The sequence below is a fragment of the Accipiter gentilis genome, unplaced genomic scaffold (genome assembly GCF_929443795.1).
Source record: "Accipiter gentilis unplaced genomic scaffold, bAccGen1.1, whole genome shotgun sequence".
Lineage (NCBI taxonomy): Eukaryota > Metazoa > Chordata > Aves > Accipitriformes > Accipitridae > Astur > Astur gentilis.
In genome coordinates this window covers 285,307-308,247 of record NW_026060823.1, presented here as the reverse complement: position 1 = coordinate 308,247, position 22,941 = coordinate 285,307, and the positions used below count along the sequence as shown (strand labels likewise).

The 22,941-nt window shown below is 46.8% G+C and overlaps 1 protein-coding gene across 22 annotated transcripts in view; it reads right to left on the bottom strand.

Moving 5' to 3' along the window:
• The window catches only part of LOC126036761 (electroneutral sodium bicarbonate exchanger 1-like), a 340,015-nt gene that overhangs the window by 223,839 nt on the left and 93,235 nt on the right, over positions 1-22,941 (bottom strand). For 2 of the 22 annotated variants that reach the window (XM_049796844.1, XM_049796841.1), the window contains exons 2-3: positions 10,403-10,537; positions 9,416-9,583 (exon numbers count right to left, since the gene is read on the bottom strand). The exons of 12 other annotated variants lie outside the window; for them this stretch is intronic. In XM_049796844.1, coding sequence (XP_049652801.1) covers positions 9,416-9,448 — 33 coding nt within the window. In that variant the 5' untranslated portion in view covers positions 9,449-9,583; positions 10,403-10,537. Of the gene's footprint in view, positions 1-5,934; positions 6,116-6,792; positions 7,338-7,395; positions 7,518-9,415; positions 9,584-10,402; positions 10,948-22,941 lie in introns of those variants that run through there. 8 more of the 22 variants (XM_049796826.1, XM_049796827.1, XM_049796828.1 and 5 more) reach the window with 8 other exon arrangements.

Here is a 22,941-nt window from a genome sequence, read left to right as displayed (position 1 = left end):
ATGGACAGAAAAAATGGGAGGTGTTTGACTGGAAGGTCATTGAGAAATTAAGGAATGCTGTGAGTCAGTAGGGAATCAAATCTGCGTTAACTCACCAAATACTGCAATTCATTTTTTCTGCTGATACGCTGATACCTCAAGATATTAAACAGCTAGCACAGTTGATTTTGACACCCGCCCGAATGTTAGTGTTTTTCTGGCAGCGGGAGAAGCTCTGTGATAGGGAACAAGCAACATCACGACAACAAACAGATCCCCTATGGGGAGTAACCATGCAGATGCCGATGGGTGCTGGACCCTTCGCATCAGGGAACGCTCAGTTACAATGTGTCACTGAGGTTCATCATCTATCACAGATCTTGGCGTATCAAGCTTTTCTTACCGTACCAGACAATATGTACAGCCATGCTTTTACCCAGGTGAAACAGGAGAATACAATTTATGACCACCCTGACATGAACGAGGGCATGAAAGAAAACACGTTCAAAATACTCGCTTTTGAAAATGCTACTGAAAAGACACGCAAAGCATTGTGTAATTTGCCGAAAAATGCAGACATCGTTGATATGATAGAATACACGGATCGATCAGTGGACTCACAGAAAGTAGCCTATGCTGCCACAGCTCTCCAAGGAGCTACAAAGAAACACAAGGCCAGTAAGACACCCTTGGTCAAGTGTTCTAACTGTGGCAAACGTGGACACATTAGGAGCAAATGTACAGGTACTGTTAACAGTAAGTGCTGCAACAAGTGTAAGAAAGATAACCATACCACCAAGAATACAGGAAGAAGGGAAACTTTACACCGACTGCGAAGGCCCCTCGCGCGACGACACGAATGCAAGGGGCTTGAGCTGCCAGCCCTCAGGCAGCCTCGCAACCACCAGATCCGCCACCGCAGGAAGCTCCAGAGTGGATGTGGAAACCGCAGTCAACATAAAGGGACCATTGGGGTTTGGACTTAGTGCATTTTTAATGGGGCAATCTTCAACAGCTCTAGAAGGAATTCTGGTGCTCCCAGGGCTTATTGATGCAGATTATTGTGGGACTGTGAAAATTATGATTCATGTTTTAATCCCTCCTGTTTCTATTCCTAAAGGTACCAGAATAGCACAATTAGTTCCATTCAGGTCGTGTGTTCCGAACCCAGGTGAAGTACAACGTGGAGATGGTGGATTCGGCTCCACAGGGAAACCGCAGGTATACTTTGCCATGGACGCAACAAGAGGTAAACCAGAAAAGGTAGTGCAATTGGAAGGGCCCGATGGAGTTGTTGTCAAGAAACCGATGACAATCAATACAGGTGCTGATGTTATGATTATTTCACAATGCATTTGGCCTCCATCATGGCCATCGATCAATCCAAACTTTGGTATTGCAGGGATAGGGGGCACACAAGCCACCTTAGTAAGTCAGCTACCAATTACATTTGTGTTCCCCGATGGTGAACACATTACGACGTGTCCGTATGTCATGACTACCCCAACTGAATTGTTTGGCCTCGTAGGCCATGATTTATTGAGCCAAATGAAGGCAATGTTAGTGACGCATCCTTTTTAGGAGCGGTCACTGAGGGGTAGCCGATTCTGAAAATTAACTGGAAAACAGATGAACCTGTTTGGATTGATCAGTAGCTGCTAAATTCTGAAAGGCTACTAAAAATACAAGGGTTAGTTGAGGACCAGTTGAGAGCGGGACAAGTTGTTCCTTCTACTAGTCCATGGAATACATCAATATTTACCATTCCCAAGAAAAGTGGGAAGCGCAGACTGTTACATGATCTCAGAGCTGTGAATGTGGTGATGCACAGTATGGGAGCCCTGCAGCCAGGTTTGCCATCTCCAGTTATGCTTCCAGAAGAATGGGATTTGTTAATTATAAATCTAAAAGATTGCACCCAGATGGCGCTGAACGGTTCGCCTTTTCGGTACCATCGATTAACAAGGCAGAACCCTATAAGAGATACCATTGGGTCGTGTTACCGCAATGAATGCGCAATTCCCCCACGATGCGTCAGGTGTATGTGGCCTGGGCATCAGAGCCTGTAAGAAAGCAGTTACCTCAGTAACTTGCCACAGGATGAGATTTTAACTCAATTGCAGGACATCTTAAGCCATCGCGGAGTAATAATCACTCCTGAAAAGGTGCAAAAGGCAGCACCTTGGAAGTATTTGGGGTGGCACATAAATGCTAGCAATGTTAAACCTCAGAAGGTTCAAATAACATGAGAAATTTCAATGTTACATGATGTCCAGAAGCTTGTGGGAGATATCCAGTGGGTGCGGAATCTTTGCGGCATCACTAATGGCAATATGACCCCTCTGGTAGAACTCTTGGGTATGAGAACACTGTGCAGATGAGAAACGGGAAATGACAGAGTTGACCAATTGGTTGCAGCGCCACGGGAGCCTCCTCCAGGGAATCGTTTTCAACAAAGCACGGCAATCGCATGCGTTCTTGCACCAACCCGCTAGGATGTTAGCAAAGCAATTTGACTTACCACTTACTGATGCCCAAGGTATCGTTAAAGCATGCCCTGATTGTCAAAAGGAAGGGCTCGGCTTGGGCTGTGGGGTTAACCGACGAGGTCTTTTGCCATTGCAATTGTGGCAAATGGATTTCACCCATGTCATGTGGTTTGGTGCAAAGCGTTCTGTGCATGTGTGTATTGATACCTATCCTGCTGCCATGTGGGCCACGGCACGAACTGGAGAAAAGGCCTTACATATTGAATGACATCTTCACGCTTCTTTTGCAGTACTGGGTGTGCCTCAAGAAATTAAGATGGACAACGGCCCAGCCTATGGTTCTACACGATTTGCTCGATTTTGTAATTTGTGGGGAATTCACCACGGTACCGGTATTCCACATCTTCCCACAGGACAGGCTATTGTCGAATGGGCCAACCAAACCCTAAAAGAACATGCTGCAAAAACAAAAGGGGGGAACCCAGGGCTTACTCCCAGAGGAACGATTGGCCAAAGCCTTATTTGTGCTAAATTATCTTAGATTGACAGGTGATCACAAAGACCCACCAATGGTAGTGCATCATGTTCTTTTACAGGCAGAAAGGACGCAACAAAGTACAGGAATCATGGTAATGTCTAAGGACCCAGAATCCAGGAAATGGTGCAGATCAGCAGAAGTAAAACTTACTGGGAGATCCTGGCTAAGTGGGACAAGCCATGGCTTCGCACTGATGCTGGACCCGGAATTGTTCCAATGGCGACTGGCACGGCACCGGCGGGTGCTGGAGCCACTGATCTGACAGATTCTAACTAATAGAGTATAACTAGTGGACACGGAGTCCTTCAGAGAGGTTTTCAGAACAGCGTGCCTTATTGTATATAGAACCTGCTTTAGGTAAAAAGTGTGTAAAGCATAATTTGATTAAACATAGTGTGATTACGGGAAGACAGTGTGGGGTAAAAGTTAGTTAAAGCCAAAATTAGGGGTAAGGTCTATTTCCATTAATAACCTGGGAACGAGGTTGATTGTGTTTCCACAGATACAGGCCCACGATGGACTCCTGTTCGATTTGCATGACCATCATCATCTGGAGCATCATAGATGATGTGGCAATATGAATACTACCTCAGCCAAAAACTAATGTATAGGTCACCTTGGCTAACATAACAGGTCAAGATTCTCTGTGCATCGCAACTGTATCGTAAAGCCCATGAACCAATAGACAAGATGGCTATGACTCGTGCAGCGCGCCTGGCCAGCGAGCGCATGCGTCATAGATTGCAACCGAGGCGGACTTTTGGCACCCGCTGGCCACGTGTGCTAAAACCCGTTCCTCTGCAAATGTATAAATACTGGGATTTTCCGAAGAGCATCGGGCTGGTGTACAGTGAGGCCATCGTTGCCTCTGTGGGGACGCCCACGGAAAGCTGGCACCTACCGATTGCTGGGATGAGTTCGTGGAGCAAGATGGCACAAGAATGTATAGATGGTTCATTTTCCTCATGGTCTGGGTCATTAGGGGTAACGGGTTGGCTCAAAGAATTATGGGCATTATTGTAGTTACTGTGATTTTAGCTATTGTAATAGTTTTACCTTGTTCAGCTTATTAAGGAAAATGGCATCCCAAGTTATTAAGCAAGCCTGGATTGCTCAAAAACAAAAAGAGGGAGAAAGATTTAAACGGAGACCTACAGTGGATTCAACCTTGTTGTGGTATTACAAATACAGACTTACAGCCGCTGCTGGATTTATTGTGGGGCAGCGGTACCTTAACTTCTACAAGACAACTAAGTGCACCGGGATGGCAAGCCTTGGCAGCAATTGGACAAAAAAACCAAACCAAAACAAAACAAACAAAAAAAAAACACAACAAAAAAAACCCATCACATCCTCCATGTCTGGCAGATACGTTCCTGATTTACCCATAAATTTGAAACCTTATGCTGAGATTGATATCGAACACACTGACTGTAGTAAGCAGCATGACAGTGACACCGGTGATTGATCCACATCGGTTAACACCATGGGACAGTAAGAATGTTTGGGTGTCACTAGCTAAAGCTATTAATCAAACCTCTTTTTGTGTGCTTATGTATTTTATTAGGTATAATGTTGTTTTTACTGTGTTTAATTAATTGTGTTCACAGATCTTTGCAAAGGGCAATACAGCAGGTGTTAAAATTTTACCTCAATCTATATACAAACAAATAGATTGGCTGAAGAAACATACACAAAGATCCAGCAAGAAACTAGTTGGTTTGATGGAGTGTTACAATCAATATTCGGCGGGATAACACTATGGGTAATGTCATTGATTAAGGAAGCCTTATGATGGTTGGGTATATTGATATTAATCTGTGTAATAGTTAGAATTCCGTATGGGTGCATGATAAAAGGAGTCTCAAAGCTGACACACCAAGCTCTACTCGCACAAAAAGAAAAAGGGGGAATTGTTGGGAATTGGCTTCATGAAAAAGGACGTGGGTCTATAGAAAAGCTGTGCGAGCAGAGTTCTGTGTGAAAGAATGTCAGTTTGAGCAGCAAGACTAGGCCTTGGCCGAAAATAGCTGGCTTTGCTGATATCAGGAGAAAAACAGGGACAGTGTGACCTTGGCATAACTTCATAAGTAACTTTTGAAGAAGTTCCCATGAGAAAGCTACGGAACACGCATAGCTGCAAATCACAAGTGGGTGTGTTTTAGTAATGAATAAACATTAGCAATTTGCCATTGTTGTCCAGGCCCATTGCCTTTTGCAGTCTGGCCCATTTCCAGCTTGGGGGTGCTCTTAGGATTAGTCTGGAGGCAAAGATCACACTGTTGTGCGATCACACTGCCTCACCGTGGCGTATAAATTCCTAGCCACAATTTCTCCTATCGGATGATTATACAGGGCTTCTGTTCCCCAATGTCTTTTCCTATGTTCCTCCCCTATCAAATGCCATAATAAGCAAGAGGGAACGATTAGCTTTCCCTGTGGGGTATGAGCCCACCCCTCTTCATTATATGACCCTTCTAAACCTGTAATGAGCTTTTGATCTTCCTTAGTGTATTCTGGCTTACCTTCTAGGGAAATCCACCTATCAGGAATTAAGGCCCCTTCTGTTTTTACCTGTGTTTTGGCCACTTGTTTTGCCTCTCTGTCCGCCAGCTCGTTCCCTTTTTCCAAATCTGAGCTCGCTTTCTGGTGTGCCTTAATATGCACAATTGCTACTTTCTTAGGGAGCTGGACAGCTTCCAGTAACTTCAGAACTTCTTCTGCGTGTTTGATATTTTTCCCTTGAGAACTCACTAGTCCTCTCTCCTTCCAAATTGCTCCACGTGCGTGTACAACTCCAAAGGCATATTTTGAGTCTGTATAAATGTTCACAACTTTGCCCTGGGCCAATTCCAGGGCGCGGGTTAGAGCAATTATTTCTGCCTTCTGTGCGGAGGTGTTCCTGGGCAAAGCCCCCGATTCTATTACCTCTTGGCTGGCAGTGACGGCGTATCCCGCGTGTCGATTACTGTTTAGGACGTAACTGCTTCCGTCTGTGAAGCGAGTTTCCCTGCTTTCCATGGGGCCGTCTTTCACGTCTGGGCAACTGGCGTACGTTGCTTCGATGGTTTCCAAACGGTCACGATGTACCGGTTCTCCTGTGTTCCTGCTGAGAAAAGAAGCTGGGTTGACAATGTTAGCGACTACAATCTCCACGTCATCCCGCGCTACCAATATAGCTTGATATCTCAGGAATCTTTGTGGAGAGAGCCAGTGTCCGCCTTTTGCTTCCGGTACTGCTGATACTGCGTGAGACACCAGAACAGTCATCTTCTGGCCCAGAGTAAACTTTCGGGCTTCCTGTGTATTTAGTATCACAGCCGCAACCGCCCGCAGGCATCCAGGCCAACCTTTTGCAGTCGTGTCTAACTGCTTAGAGAGGTAGGCAACTGCCCATCGATACGGGCCCAGGTTTTGTGCTAATATTCCCAGAGCAATGCCCTGCTTCTCATGGGAGTAAAGAAGAAACAGCTTACTCGCATCTGGGAGTCCTAAGGCCAGGGCCGACATCAAAGCCTTTTTCGGTAGCTCAAAGGCTCGTTCGGTCTCCTTATTCCACTCAAGGTGTTTCTGCTTAGTGGCTGTCAACGCATACAGTGGTTTAACAAGCAATCCGTAATTATAGATCCACAATCGGCACCACCCTGTCATTCCCAGAAAAGTCCATAACTCTTCTACTGTCTGAGGTCTCCCAGTTTGACATATTGCCTCTTTACAGGCCTGTCCCAAAGGTCTTTGTCCCGCACTAATTTCATAGCCCAAATAATTCACTTTGCCTTGCATTACCTGTGCCTTTTTCTTGGATACCCGGTACCCCTGAAGTCCCAGGAAATTCAACAGACTCGCCGCCCACGTCGTACAATCTTTCTCTGTTTTGGTGGCGATCAGGATATCATCCACATACTGCAACAGCTTCCCCTCCTCAGACGGGGTTTCCCAGGATTCCAAGTCTTTCGCAAACCGATTGCCAAAAACGGTAGGCCTATTCTCAAATCCTTGTGGCAAGGCCGTCCAAGTGAGCTGGGTCTTTCGACCGCTCTTGGGCTTTTCCCATTCAAATGTGAGTAAGTTTTGCCTGGCTTCATGGAGAGGGAGGCAAACGAAAGCATCCTTCAAATCTAAAACACTAAACCAAGTCAATTCAGGTGTTAGCACGGTTAACAGGGTCTATGGGTTCGCCGCTACCGGGTAAAGATCTTCAGTTATCTTATTCACCGCCCATAAGTCTTGGACCACCCAATATGACCCATCGGGCTTCCGAACAGGTAATATAGGGGGATTGAATTCAGACTCACACTCTTTTAATAGTCCCAACTGCAAAAATTTTTCTATCACCGGCCGGATTCCTTCTCTGTCTTTCTTCTTTAGGGGATATTGTTTAATTCTTACCAGCTTTTGGCCTTCCTTGATCCTAACTTCAACAGGTGGAACACTTTTCGCTCTTCCAGGTGCATCGGTAGCCCATACCCCCGGGTACACTTGCTTTAAGATGTCCTCATTAATGATTCCTTCTAGGGGGAGACTGGTTAAGGTTAGGCTCAATATTTGAATATTTTGCTGATCTTTTACCTCCAGAGTAATTTCTCCCTTCTTGAATACAATTTTTGCTCCCAATGGTTCCAACAAGTCCCTTCCCAAAAGGGCCTTTGGGGAGTTCGGCATATATAAAAATTTATGAATGCCCCACTGTTTTCCTAATTTATATTCTAAAGGTTTACAAAACTATGCCTTTTCACTTTGGCCAGTCGCTCCTTTCACCGTGACATAATCATTCCCCGGGGCATCAAAGCCTGATTCAAAACCGAGTATGTTGCTCCTGTATCTACCAAAAATTCTACCTCTTGTTCTGTTTTCCCTAGCTTAATTATAACCAGTGGATCCGCTAGGGTAGATTCCCCAGGTTCTCGTCAGTCTCCCTTCACAGAGGCTACTGTTCTTCCTGTTTGAGCCCTCTGATGCTCCTTGTTCCCTGGGCATTCCCTCTACCAATGACTGAATTTCTTACACAAAGCGCATTGATCCTTGCCCAGTCGGGGCAAGTCTCGTCTAGGCCCTCTTCCCCTTTCTTCCCGAATAACAGCCATTAATTTCCTTTGTCCTTGCCTATATCCTTCTTCTCTGTTACTAAACACCCTCCGTGCTTTTGTGGTACAGAACAGAGATGTAGCAAGAAAGGAAAAAAAAAGAAGGGAGGGAGAACAAAGGGAGAGAGACACAAAGACTGGAAGAAGGACAAAGGGATGGCAGAAGAAAAAAATAGTGATAGGCTACAGGACAGAGATGGAGGAGTTCCAAAAAGACACAGGGAGCATGACAGAACGAGAGTGAGAAACAAGGGACAGAGCAGGACAGCACTGGAGGAAAAAACAACTGTGATTGATAGGCTGCGAGAGAGACATGGAGGAAGAGAGAAAAGAGAAGGGACAGCTAGCTGGAGAGGGGGATACAGTTAGAAAGGATGGAAGAGGGAAGGGAACAGAGAGAAATACAGAAAAGATGGCAAGAGGAAGCAAGGCAGAGGGACAGCAATAGAAGAAACAAGGGACAGGGATCTGGACAGATGAAGAAAAAAGCAGGAGAAACATACAACATGATACGATGGGACAGAAAGTAACACAGAGCGTCAGATGATAATAATGACAAGAGATAGAGAGAGACTATGAAAAGCACAGGAGGTTGGAGAGAGAGAGAGAAGACATGAATGAAAAGAGTAGAGAGCACCACAAAGGGTCAGGGAAAGAGAAGGACAACAGAATAAAAAAACCCCTCACATATTACACACATGTTATCCACTCATCAAGCCCATTTCAGAGTTACACAGTACCTCAGCCCCTTTAAGAAAAGTAACACATGCGCCCGAGCCCATTTCGGCACCGCACCACGCCCGAGCCCATTTCACGGTTCTCTACCTACAGCTCCAATTTCAAAGTTCTGCAATCACTAGAGGAAGGAATGCACCCCCTTTCCATTAACCCAGCAGCAGCTACATTTACCTCAAGGTATCTACAACTCGCCCTTGGATGCCTAATTCCAACAGACACTTTCACTTACTTCAACAGCTAAGTTTACCTATGGGCACTAAACGCCCATGCTTCCCTCTACGCTTCCCTTTGTGATTGCCATTAGTACTGTAATTCCCACAAGGACACATAATTACCTGTCTTTTTTACATTTTATTTTCAGTGCTTCATTTGGTCCATTACTCATTCCACATAGATTCAGCTATGTCAGTATTTCAATCCAATTCTACAATGTACTTTTTCTACAATATATAGAAAAGACTTATGGCCTCACTCGTCAAATATTTGACACTATTAGATTTAGTCCTCTTTTAATCACTATTTTTACAAATACATGTAAACTCCAAAAATTTAGCATTACCTGAAGAAGAAATGCCACTATTTAGTACCTGCAATGCTCTACGGAGTGGTCTTTTCCACATACCTCGCTCCCATTACATACATCGCTGCACATCCAGAAGTTTTACTCCCTGAGGTGACATTACCGCCATGATCCCTGTTCCCGGGCACCAAACGAGTGACCTCCAATCATCTTGACAGACCGTCCACTTCCACACCTCGACACAAAACCAGAAATTGAAAAATATCATTACATCACAAGCTACAAAGAGCAACCAAATATTTTACAAACCCACCACAGACAAATACAGTTACACTCACGCACTTCACAACCCTGGCCTACTCCATGCTGGCCATCTAGTCCAACTCCCCCCACAAAATCCTCAACTGTCTTCCAAAGACCATCCACCGAACAACATATCTCTCTGTGCTGACTGGCAATTACCAGGTTCCAGGGGAGCGCTCCACAGGAACACCGTTCCCGGGAGCCTTGGAAAAAAAAAAAAAAAAAAAAAAACAAAAAACCACAAACAAAAAAAATCGCCCTGCCTTTGAAAACCCAGGCCCGAGGCAGACCCCAGTCCAAACATTGGCAATCAACATTGCCTCATGGAGCAGCTGGGACCAGGGAAAAGAAAAAATAAATGGGGCAGGGGAGGACACACCAAAAACCAACCCATATCCCAGCTGGGGTTTTTTATTCTAAGTTTGGGGTTTTTTTCCTAATTCCCTGAAAAACATCTCAACTCTACATCCAACCTGAAAGGAAAAAAAAACCAAAAAGGCTTAACCACAGAACCCTACAAGGTTAGAGACATTCACAACACACCACTCGTTCAGATCACATGAACGCCAGCCCTCACTCTCAACTCATCCATCATACCGTCCACAGGCCTCAAGAGGCCGTCACCCCGTCTGCAGCAGCAGGGGCCTCAAAAAAGCACCCTACCTGCAAAAACCCAGGCCCCAGCCCAACCTCCTTCCAACCAACCTCCCCACAAACTGCCCTTCCGTTACACCAACATTTCAACACGCACCATCATCTCCACCATCCGTGCATTTTCAACCCGATAATTAGCTTTCACAGTGCCACGTGTCACAGTCCAACCTCCGTAGCGCCATGTCACCTAAACGCAAGGTTCTTTCAAGCACCTCTCGTGCCCTGTCATCACCTGCAAAAACAACACACAAAGCTTGTCAACAGACACTTCATCCTCGAGAGAGAAGTCCTCCACCACTCCCCTACCCTGCTTCCCACCTATTCCAAAAATAACACATCCTCACAGCCAGTGTCCTCCATGACACTTGAAAAAAACAGAGCATCACAAACACAGAGCTGTCCCAAAGTTACCGATCGCTCCAAGACCCATCACGCTGCTACTTAGACCTCAAGGCCTTGACCATTTCTAGAGACTTGCCACAAAGCATCTGCATAAACAAGATGAACACCATTGCCCAGTTCCTGCCTTACTCAATGCTAGTTCACAGTCCAATTGCGATCCCCTCAACTCTGCATGCAAAGAGCCCGAAGTCATTAAACCTTCTACGCTGCCTCTACAATGCCATACAAGACACACACAAACATAGAGCCATGTAATTCACATGCAAATGTAATGCCATACAAGGCAGTACTCTTACCTCAGTCAAGGCAAAACAACTCAGAGCCTTGCCATACCAGACAAAACAGAACAGGGCCAATGCAAGAGACTCTCACGTGACAGTCAATACAAGTACAGACCAAAACAATACAAAACCAATACAGAACCATAGAAGGCAAGGCAGTCTCAGGTGGCAATCCATACAAGTACAGAGCACTGCAATACAAAACACAATGCAGGGCCAGGCAATGCGAGACAGTCTCACATGACAGTCGATACAAATACACAACAAAACACCACAGGGCAAAGGCAAATACAGACCAATACAATGCAAGAAAACTGCAAAACACAGCAAAGCAAAGCAGTCTCATAGAGCCACCGGATGCATCTTCCTTCAGAGTCCACCCACGGACTCAACTCCTTACAGTGCTCTGCTGCCTTCCCCCATCGCTCTGTGGGACACATCCTGTCCCTCCACATCTGAAAAAAAAAAAACCCCAAACATATTGAATGAGTCACCTGGATGCAGAGCAAGAGCTTCACAACTCCAGAGGTCTTGATTCCATCTACAAAGACCATCTGGAATGCAGCTACAGCCTGTCATTTTAAAAACAAACAAAAAAAAAAAACAACACACAACCAAAAAACAAACAAAAAAACAACACAAAAACCCAACACACACACCCCCCTGCCCACTGTAGGGTTCAATTATATGGAACTTCGTTACTGGCCCTGAAAGTAGCTCATGGTCGCAAGAGAGTTCCAGACACCTTTGAAGGCTCTGAACAGAACAAACAAGAAGATAGAAGAAGAAAGATCCCAATTAGAAAAACACAGGTGCACATTCCACGATAAAGGGAACTTGGCACAACCGACCTCAATTCAGGGGCTTATCTCGACCAGTTGGACTAAGACAAGTTTTGCATGCTCTAACATAGCCAATTATATCCTGTGTGTATGCACGTGTACAGAGCGAGTATAACTAACTGTATCTTATGTTTCTACGCGTGGACAGTATCGATGTAACCAATCACCGCTTACGCTTGTGCGCGTGGACACCACATGCTTGCGTGCAGCAGCCAATCAAAGCTTCTAAACAACTTAGAGAGTTGTGTAAGAATGATCAGCTAAGCTCAATAAAGGGGCGACTTTGATCATCATACTGGTGTTCTATCATCCGGGCCCCGCACGGAGTAACCCTAAACCCTACACCCCACCAACCAAAAAAACCCAGGGCCAAACTTGGAGCCCATCACGTGCAAGTCTTAACACCTGAGAGACTCAAATCCGCTTCACTGCCCCTCAGCAACCCCTGCCACACGGCTCCAATTGTCTCCGTGAAACACTATCGGCACGGCTGTCCGCGCAGGCCGCTGATGGCTACTCGAGCCGAGACGACTGTACAACCCTCGCCTAAACGGTCTAGGCACATCAACGTTTCACCCGTAGACTCTTATCGCTGTTCCACCTACCCCTGACTCCACACCCCCCCAGGCAGAGCAGCTCCAAGCCAAGCACACCGTGTGCAGAACGTCACCACGTGGAACGCCACCAACGAGGTGATTCAACGAGAGAGAAAACTCTCAGCAAGAAGAATGACCCCCGGACGGGAGGCGCCGTCGGGCAAGATGACCTACGGGGCCGCAACCGCGAGGCCAGGAGGCTCCACAGCAGACCCAGAGGAGTCAAACGGAGCGGCCCGTTACAAGACAGCACTGTCAAAACCCAGACGACAGATGCGCCAGAAGCCTGGCGTCGAGACCTAAGGATGTCAGGATGCGGGGAAGAAGTCCCACTCCGAGAAAACGGACGGCTAGAGAGCAGAGCTGCCGATGCAGGCTGAAAAAAATGCTGCCATAGAGCACTGACCGGAACCCGCCAAGACCGATCCATGCTTTAGAGCTCCGAGCGCAAGAAAAGAAGCACCCGATTGGCACCGGGCCAATGAGTAAGAGCATTCAAAACCCTAGGGACAGCACCCGAAGCGCATGCCTCGCTCCTCTGGCGCAAAGCGCGACAAGGACATCGAGACCCGAGGAAGGTCTAAGCGCACAAGACAGACTACACAAACTACACGCCACCGCGGACACGGGCTGGAACTGCCCTGCCCGGCACACACGGGTCTCGTGCTGAAAAGCAACCCGCTCCCTTCTCCTGCGCAAAGGCGACTGCTTTGGGACAGCCCTCTCTCCTGCGCTAACTTTAAAACTCCTCCCTGCTATTCCCAGCTTTGTCCCTTCCTCTCAGCCTGGTCCCTCAACTTAGCTTTCAGAGGGCTGAGGGTCCAAATCCATCCTCCACAAAACCACACGGGCTAACTGGGATGTTCCTCAAGGGGAACATTGCTCTTCAACATCTGCAATGAAAAAAACAAACACAAACAAATCAGAAAAGGGAGTAAGCATCCCGCTGGCCAACGCCAACTACTTCCCCAACTCCCCCCTCCTCACAAGTGCCACCGTGTTCACTTCCCCGCTCATTCCAGACTCAGACCCTGCAGCCATCATCACTCGTGGTATCTAAGGTACCGAGAGAAACCACGTTAGCGTGGCACTCGTGAGAAGCCATCGGCCCCACGCTCCTCCTCGCTAACCCACAGCTCACCTGAAACGCTCATCCAATTCAAAGATAGCCCACACAGCACCTCCACAACAGAAGGTAAAGGCTGAACCGAGCAGCCCCATAATACTTTGCTATTCAACACCGACCCGGCCGACGACCGCCTCACCTTCTCGGACCGCTCACCGGCATGCAGCTTTTCGGGAGACCTTATAGCAGACTTCACGGTACGTAAAGGGTGCCTATAAGAAACCTGCAGAGGGACTTTTTACAAGGGAGTACAGCCATAGGACAAGGCGGTAACGGCTTTAGTCCTAAGGAGGGTACATTTAGTTTAGGCGTTAGGAAGACGTTTCTCACTAGGGGTGGCGAGGCACTGGAACGCGTTGCCCAGAGAACCTGCGGATGCTCCCTCCCTGAAAGCATTCAAGGCCAAGTCAGATGGGGCTTTCAGCAACCTGGTCTTGCGGACGGCGTCCGTGGGGGAGGGTTGGAACTAGAGGATCTTTATGGTGCCTTCCAACCCAAACCATTCTACGATTCTATGACATTCAAATCCAACTGCAAAACTCCTCTGAGAAGGGCTGGTAAACCCTCCTCCCTTTCCCCAGCAGTCCCAAAACTTAAGAAACCCCTTTTCTTCTCCTCAACTGTCAGGAAAGGAACCCCACTGCTTCCTGACACCTCCTGCCCTCAATCTGCACTCCTGAACCCCCTTCAGTGGCTACTCCTCAAGAGCCGCTCTTCTGAGCAACATCCCAAATTCTGGGGGCACCCCCTAACCTACAGCTCCCCAGAGACTCTGAGCTCTGCTACATGCCCACAAAAGAAAGTCAAGTCCCAAGCCTTGTAATCTACGAGGGGCCTGCCACCAGCTGCAAAGATTCTAAGGACAACGTGGCATTCTGTGGGCAATGAGGAAAGGCACCCCAAACCCTGAAGGGCACTGTGCCTCACGGCCCTTCTGCTTTCATCAGTAGTACTAAAACTCCATAGACAAATACATACAAGATGCTCACCCTAACCCCTGCTAAACAATGTCACCATCAGTCCTGTTAAGAGAGATAACAACTTACACAGCAGAACTGTTAAAAACCCAACGTTCCTTCTTCAATAAAGTTGGGAATTGCAGGAAAACACAATGCATGAAGACTAAAAAAAAAAACCAAACAACAAAAAAAACCCCAAACAATGCATACTATTAAACCATCTTTCTACCCCTGAACTGATGCAGAAACTGACACTAGGCCTAGTAGATGTAGAAATAGAACGTATGTTTAGACTCAGTGTATTGCTAAATAAAAGACTCAGGAATTTGTTAGAAGGTTAACAACTGCCTCTGTAAGTTGATTTACGTAGACAAGCCAAGGACATAAAGCACAAGATTCCTGTGTCTGTAATATAAGACAAAATAACATGCCCTCTTTGAGGAGGTATTCTGTTTGATAAGAAAATATGTTCTGTCTCTTGTGGTGACTGAGCCAAAAGCTAGGTGATAAGCAGAGAAGTTGTTTGTGGGGCCCAGAAGGGGATCGTACTGCGCAAACTCGTACAACAAAGTTCAAACAGCGGACAAGTGAGGAAGACTATGGAAGACCACCAGAGGACTCCAGAAGACCAACGAAGACCTTCAACACGCATGCATAAAGGACATTTACATATGCTAATGACTTCTCGGAAAATCAATGAATATGTATATTATTTCTCAGAAATTTTATGAATATGTATGTAAGGCAGGTATTTAACCTATACAATTAGTCCCAGCCAGAAAGCACATTTGGAGGAGCGATCCTCCGTTCTTCCAGCGCTGCAATAAAGAATACTTAACTCCATCACTGAATGCTCATTTCGAGAAACAGAACACTCAAAACAAAATTACTGACCTGAAAAAAAGAAAGGGGGGGAAAAAAAAAGCTGCATACAAGTGTGTCGTGGTTTCAGCCCAGCCGGTAACAAAGGACCACGCAGCCGCATATCATGTCTGAATAAATGTGAGTTTAGTAGGTGTATAGGTAGATACACATTCAGAAATGCACAAGAACTGAAAGGAGTAATCTGTAACTGGTAGACTAAGAACGCTGCAATAGCATGCGATGTAAATCAACATGCACCTATAGGGAAGGGAAGGGAAGTACAGAAACATTCTTCTGGATTTAAAAAAAACCAAAACGCAGCAATGGTAGGAAAAGGTACTTGGAATGTGCCACTTTCAATCCAATGAAACGACGTCTGCAACAGCAGTAAGAACACTGGCAAACTACCTTCTCGGTTCCACAGGGCCTTGAAACCCATACGCATTGTCTGTTGCCAGTTGCCATTAGGAAACAAAGATATTAAATAGGGCAAATCAGAAATAACTTGAACCAATCCCTCCCACCCAGCTATAAACCAGGACCATATACAGCCCTTGCAGACTACACAAGATCCTGTCTCATTCCAGCCACATCATTAGCACAAGCTGTGCAAACCCATGCAAATCAACAGGTTTTTCAGGCATAAAAGCAGACTCCAACAGCAGTTAAGCCACTTCTTACAACTGACAATGTCATACTTCCATCACTGATTATAGCACAAGAACAAAAGAGAATGGGTCTTAATTGTCCTTCATGAACTTGAGGGGCTGCAAGAAACCAGTGAAGTTACAAGCCTGGATTCTGTAATGTCGCTATCAGCATAATTTCCAGATCAAAGATCCGGCCTCCTGTTAAGATCATCAAACATAATTTTGAGTTTGGAGGACAGGCCATCACAACACTATGTTAGGTAGAGTATAAAACCTTATCATCAGATTCTCAGCTAGTTTAAGTCAATGTGTTCTGTGTGTTCCGCTGAAGTCAATGAAACTAAACACACTATCACAGGAAAGAGGTATTTCAGCATGCCTCAGACCTGGAAAACTATCTTGAAAAATGCCCGTAACTTTTAACACAAATTCTCTGCACTTCCCACGGTCTCTCAACAGCGAGCAGTAGTAAGACCCTAACAGTTACTTGCAACCTATTTCTTGCATAGCATTCATTTTTATTTTAATTTTAAAAGGGGCAACTAATACATAAGATTTTTGCAGCTACTCACAAAAATCAATAAGCAAAGACATTTGTTCCAAGATTTAAATTACTTGTACAATTTAAAAAAACTATCAAAGCTCTGTAAAGTAAAATAGATACATTTACCTACTCATGTAGGAAACTACAGACAAACTTCAGGAAATGACCAAAGGTGCAGAGGATAGGCTAATAGGCTAAGGTAGAAAAACAACAACAAAAAAAGAAAACCCAGGAGTTCTACAGAAAAATGAGTGAGCAGCCCACAGCACTGGCAGACAACAGATTTTTTTATACCCACTTCCTCCACCCCTTCTTCCTATTCCCTCCCTCCCCCCCCCCCCCTTTTTTTTTATAAGGGAAATAATTATTCTATTGTGAAACATATTGTCAGTGATGCAGTTGAAGCCAAAAGTTTACATGAGTTCAGGAGATTATTAACCGAATTATAAGACATGTGCCAACACAACTGCTATAAAAAGCATCTGCATCACGGTGAAATGCAAACAGCTACTCTGAGAACGACACATTATTATTCACTAAATTTGCCTTTGCCTTTTACCCTGTTGTATAGTTACTAATGTTGAAAAGAGTCACTGCTGTGCAAGAAACTAAAACTTACAGCGCTTTATGCTCGGAGAGAACTGTGGCCCATCAGCTCGTGGCTGTGAAGCCTTACAACTTAACACGTTGCAGTTGCACACCAACAAGTTCTGAGGTGGACTGCTGACTGTATTCAATAGTCACAGCTTAGGTAGGAGGATATGATAAACCTTACTTATTTGCCTTTAACCGATGCTCCAAATATGTTAAAGTCGTTCTTAAAGCAGGTTACTGGTTTGATTACCCTTCATACAAAATCCTCCTTCAAATGGAGGTTTCTCTTCTCTTCTTTTCAGATTTAAGGCATGAACAGAAACCACACCTGCATCATCACTGAAATCAGTGCCTATTTTTCAATAAACTTTAGCAGCATCAGAATTCGTCCTCAAGTACCGTTCATAAAGCAAATGCTTCATTCTTCAAAACTTTTTTCAGCAAAGGTTAGTAATGCTGTACCACAGACTCTCACGCCCAGTCACACATGTTCTTCCCGAGACTGTTACGCAGCTTAGTATTTTAAAAATCACCATCCTAACTGCATACCTGATACTACTGGTTCTCCCCTTTTTAAAGTCTGATGTTAAGGAAAAGCTGCAAGTCCTACAAAACCAGGCAGACTTGCTTGTTCTTGCCAAAGAGAAAAAGGTTAAGCATTATTAAAAAATAAGACTATTGCCTACCTTTAAGTATCCATAAAGCTATCAACATGAACCGTATGGTGGCCTGTTAGCATCGCTATTTGAACACGGGCATGCAAAATGTCCTTCAGTTAAATTCCAAACTCTATGAAGTAATTGGTGGGCAATTCCCCAAGGATAAAACGTCTATCCAAAGCCAACAGTAAGCCAGAAATCTCTTTCCGTTTCATAGGGTAAAAAAAAAAATAAATACAGTGAATCCTGAAAAAAGAAATCGATATTAGACAGGGAACACCTATATAGTTATAGGGCAAGTAATAAAACATTTAGTGTTTTGATTTTTTTCTTTTTATTTATGTCATCACAATAGTTAGACAAACATGGAAACATTTGCAACAGCAATACTTGGGTCACTTTAAAATCTTGGTAACACTGAAATACAGGTCAGCAAAAACTAATGATGTGGGGAGGGGACTTTACGTCTTCTTATTTTCATACACATTCACACACACACACACATATATCTATACACACACGCGCACTCCACAACTCCAAAGAGCTATCTTAACTATGTCTGCCAGTAAACGGAAATAGTAGGCAGAAAGGAACCATATCCATACTAAGACAGTTAGCTGTGTCGTAAAAGTGAAGATCACTGCAACCAGTGCCATCTTAAAGAAGAAGAAGAAGAAAAAAAAAAAAAAACAACACCAAAAAACCTGAAAGGAACCATCGCTGTGCATGTCATAAGCATGAAGTTATTTTAACCTGGTGACTACTCTGCTCTATACTTTAAGCATCGTGAAGTTTTTATGTGTTTTTAAGGTCTAAGGTTACTATTTTAAATGACCTACTTGTAGTGGCAGCCCAAGTAGCATTCTGGAGAACACCACAGTGCCCACAACTTCTACAGGTCAGTGCAGTCTGATCAAGCACTACATTTCTAGGGGAGGAAAACAAAAAACCACTACCGCTCATTTATTCAATTGAAAAGCTTATTACCTGCACCTTCCAAAGCAACAGGCTACAGGAACACTGAATGCAAAGTAAACCAGACCCATCTGGAATAATCTGACTCAGTCTCAGCTCCAAGTTACACATCTTTCATTTCGTATTTGAAGGGATTAACAGCATTTGGATGCACAGAAACTGTCTTTACAGTGATGTCTGCAGACCTCCGAGTCACAAGTTAAAAATGTCTTCCTAAATTATAACAGTATTAGCACTTCCTCTGAAAAGGAGTGAAAAAAACACAACCAGGGAAGGAGGAAAGTGACACAACACCAAGGGTTTTTTTCCCAGAGATTACAAAATCCTGAGAGAACAAGATGCTTGTGCTATCAGAATAAAAATCCCCAAAGAAACAAAAGAGTTTACCTTTCCCTTGGAAAAGTTACTTTTGAGTCAAGATCTGCTCTTTTTCTCTCCCAACCATGAAATCTCTCTTCAGCTTAAGACTCTCTTCTACTGCAGTAGAAATTTAGTGCACATGCTGGAACCTGGACAGAATCTTATTTAAAAAAACAAACAATACAATAGTACTACAGTGGCTAGAAATCTTTTACGTATTCTGATGAAAAGACTCAACTTATTTCTAGGAAATAAAGTGTTTGGGGCCAAAGCCAACACATGATGTTCATGTAAGGTTAAATTTTTATTATTTTTTTTCTTTTTTTAAATTGATATATTGAAAAAAGCTGGAGAAGGAAGCAGGGACAGAAATGAAAAACCATTCAGGGAGTCAGTGGTATAGACTGTCAGCACGCAACCTAAATATTGTAATTGCAGATCACATAGTCAGAACAAGCCAGTCAAAAGTAGCACACTCCCTGGGAGAGGGGCAGGAGTCTCTTCCCCCTTGTCTTTCAAGCCAAGACCCAACTAGCAGAAGGCAGCTTTTCTGTCAGATAAAGCAAGGCAAAAGGATCATGTACAGCAACTTCCTTGCAGCCTCTTGCTCCTGAGCACCCTTCTTCACCTCTTTTCTTTCTTTCTCTCTTTCTTCTGGTGATGGGAAGGCAAAGCATGTTCTGTTCCTGTGAGCCCATACTGCTTGTCCCTATAGTCACAGCAGGCACCTGTGATTCCTCTCCGAAGACATTTACGCATAGAAATCAGTTGAGTGGTGTGTTACGGAAGCATAAGCTGCAGTGGACGTGATTTTGAATCAGTTATTGTTTTGCCCATCATGACAAAATAAAACCAGCAATTTCTTACTTTATAGAAATCCTCCTAAAGTAGTAGTTGCCCCCAATCACTGTCAAGTTTTTGTATCACAGGAGAACAAATGCAGCCAAAAGAACATCTTCTCTAAAATGACCACTCCGAACTGCACAAGCAGGCAGGCACAGGCAGCTCCCGATTTAATTAAGCGTATGTACACAGCACCACTTAGTGGTGCAAGCGGAGTCACCGCTGATAGGAATGAGAAGCTTGAACACCAACCTTCCCTCCCCGGCCCCCTGGACACTGCAGCCTGATCTTGACAAATTGACCGCCTGGATAAAGAAAGCTATCTGGCAACTAAAAAGATCCATTGTACTTTTCTGCTCAGTACACCTAAAGATACAGATTCACCCTCTAAATCTCGGCCAATTTCTTGAATACCACCAACACTCAGAACGGGTTTCAAATGGCAACGTGGCAGGACAAAGTAATAAATACTTATCCTTAAGTCTGCTAACTTTCTAAACCTTTGCCTAGACCTTAAGGAAATGTAAAAACAAACAAACTACTGCAAAGTTCAACACGCAATCCACGCAAAGTTAAGGCTATCAAGTAGGAACCTGATTACGAGTATAAATCATGCAATAGCTACTCTATGACATGGATGTCCTGAACAGATCATCCTCTACAGTGTAAGTCCAAGGTACAAACCCATCAGCACCTCCTTCCCTCTCTGTATCGCTGTGGTTACCTGCTCTGTGCCCAGAGCCAAAAAGAATCCCGATGTTGGAGTTACTGTTCCTTTTATGCCCAGCCCCATACTTCTTTCCCGACGGAGAGGTGACGCACCTGATTTGAGGTGGAGTGCAGACAACCTTCTCATCTAGTGCTGGGCAGTTTATTTGTCCCACAAACAAACCCCAGGAAAGAGAATGCACAGTTGGACGGGTGCACTTGAGATTTTGACCACGCGGTAGCACCGTTAACTGCTGAAAGAGCAGGACTCTCTGCCGCTCCGTGTCCATGTCACGACTGCCCTCACGTCCCCAGTCTGCACCCAGCTCCTCCAGGGTGTGCAGAGGGGCTTCCAGCCCTGGCTCAGCAGGCATCCACATAAGATCCCCCAGCCAAGAGGGGGGTGTATGCTCACCTGCCACATCGATACCGTGGGTACATTAAAAGCCACCCCCCAACCCTTTCCCCAGGAGTGATTGGGGGAGGCTCTTCAGTCATCTGGCTGTAAACCCCCTCCCCCTCAGGGAGGCCAACATCCAGGCATGCCTTGCTCTAACTCCCCAAATCCACTGCCCTCCGAGGAATAAAAGGCGTCTGGGCCACTCCCCCGGCTCTAATCTGCAGATATGCCTGGCTTCCCAGAGGTAGGCTGAGAAAGCCAGCATTAAGGCACTCCTTCCCACGCCCAGATCCACAAAATCCTCAGAGAAAAGAAGAAAAATAGCCACTTCACTGCAGCATGAAGTAAATAAACTTGGGGGACACAGGAGGCCAGTTCTCCTGGGGTCAATGGAAAGGAGGGCTAGATGCAACGTATCTTGAGGATTTTCCATGTGCACAGCTGAAACAGCCATGCCTCAAGCAGGGATGCGTCCCATTTATGGCAGTTCCTCCCCACTTCTCATCCCCAAAAGACAAACTCGGGCCTCTGCCTTCTCCGTGTGTAGCTCCCCACTCCCTTCAGCATGGAGCTGCGAGGCTCGGGGTTTGTGGAGAACCACAGGTGGGAAACCGAGGCTACTAATGGTGACCACAGAGAACAGACCAGCTCGGAGGGGGCGAGGAGGGCTGATGCACAATTTCTACGTTTGAATTTGTTGGGAACTTGGTGGGAGTCACAAGCTTGCAAGCCACAACCCACAAGCTTGCAAGGCACAACCCCAGCTATCCAGGACATGGGCTTCCCAAGATCACAAACCTCCGGGGACGGGGACGGCGCCTGCGCCGGCGAGCGAACGCCGGGCTGCCCCAACGCGAAGCACGGCGCATGCGCCCGGGAGGCGCGTCCGCACGGCTGGTCGGGGAGCGGGCGCAGCGGGAAGCCCGCGGAAAACCACGCGAAACCGGCAACGCTCCCGAGTCTGACCTGGTCGGACTCCGGGGGCCGCGAGGACTACGCCGCGCCCGAGAGCCACGCTGCTGCCCGGCCGCCGAGTCCGCGAAAACTACAGCTCCCGGCATGCCCCGGGAGGCAGCCTGCCCTGCTGCCTGACGCCGAGGGGACGCCGCTTCCGTTCCCCCCCACCTCCCCACGCCGGCGCAGCGGCAGTTCCCGCCGAGCCCCCAGCGCCGCTCCGGGTAGCTCCGGCACGGCGCGGCCCCCGCTGCCGCTCCGTGCGTGCAACACGGACCCCGCCGTCCTCCTCGGGGCTTTCCCCGGGACCCGCCGGCCGACTACGCAGCCCCGCCACGGGGCCCGGTGAGCCCCCCCCCCCGCGCGCCCGTTCTCTCAGCCGCCCTGTCAGCGCCCCCCCCCCCACCCCACCCCACCCCACCCCCGCGCGCCCGTTCTCTCAGCCGCCCTGTCAGCGCCCCACCCCACCCCACCCCCGCGCGCCCGTTCTCTCAGCCGCCCTGTCAGCGCCCCGCCCCCCACCCCCGCGCGCACGTTCTCTCAGCCGCCCTGTGAGCCCCCAGGGCTCCCCCTCGGCCTCGGCACCCCCACCTCCCCCGGGGCACCCCCACCTCCCCCGGGCCACCCCCACCTCCCCCGGGCCACCCCCGCCTCCGACGTTCGCGCTCCGAGGGGCGCCCGGCCCCGCTCACCTTCTCCCTCGGGGCAGCCGCAGCCCGGTCACTGCTCAGCTCCGCTCCTGCCTGGGCTCCCGGCGGCCCCTCCCCCGGCAGCCCCTCCCCTTGCCAGGGAGGGGGCGTCGCCATCAGCCTCTCACTGCCCGCACCTGCGGCTCCTCCAGCCCCGGCCCGCAGCTGTGGTACCGAAACCCGCAACCAA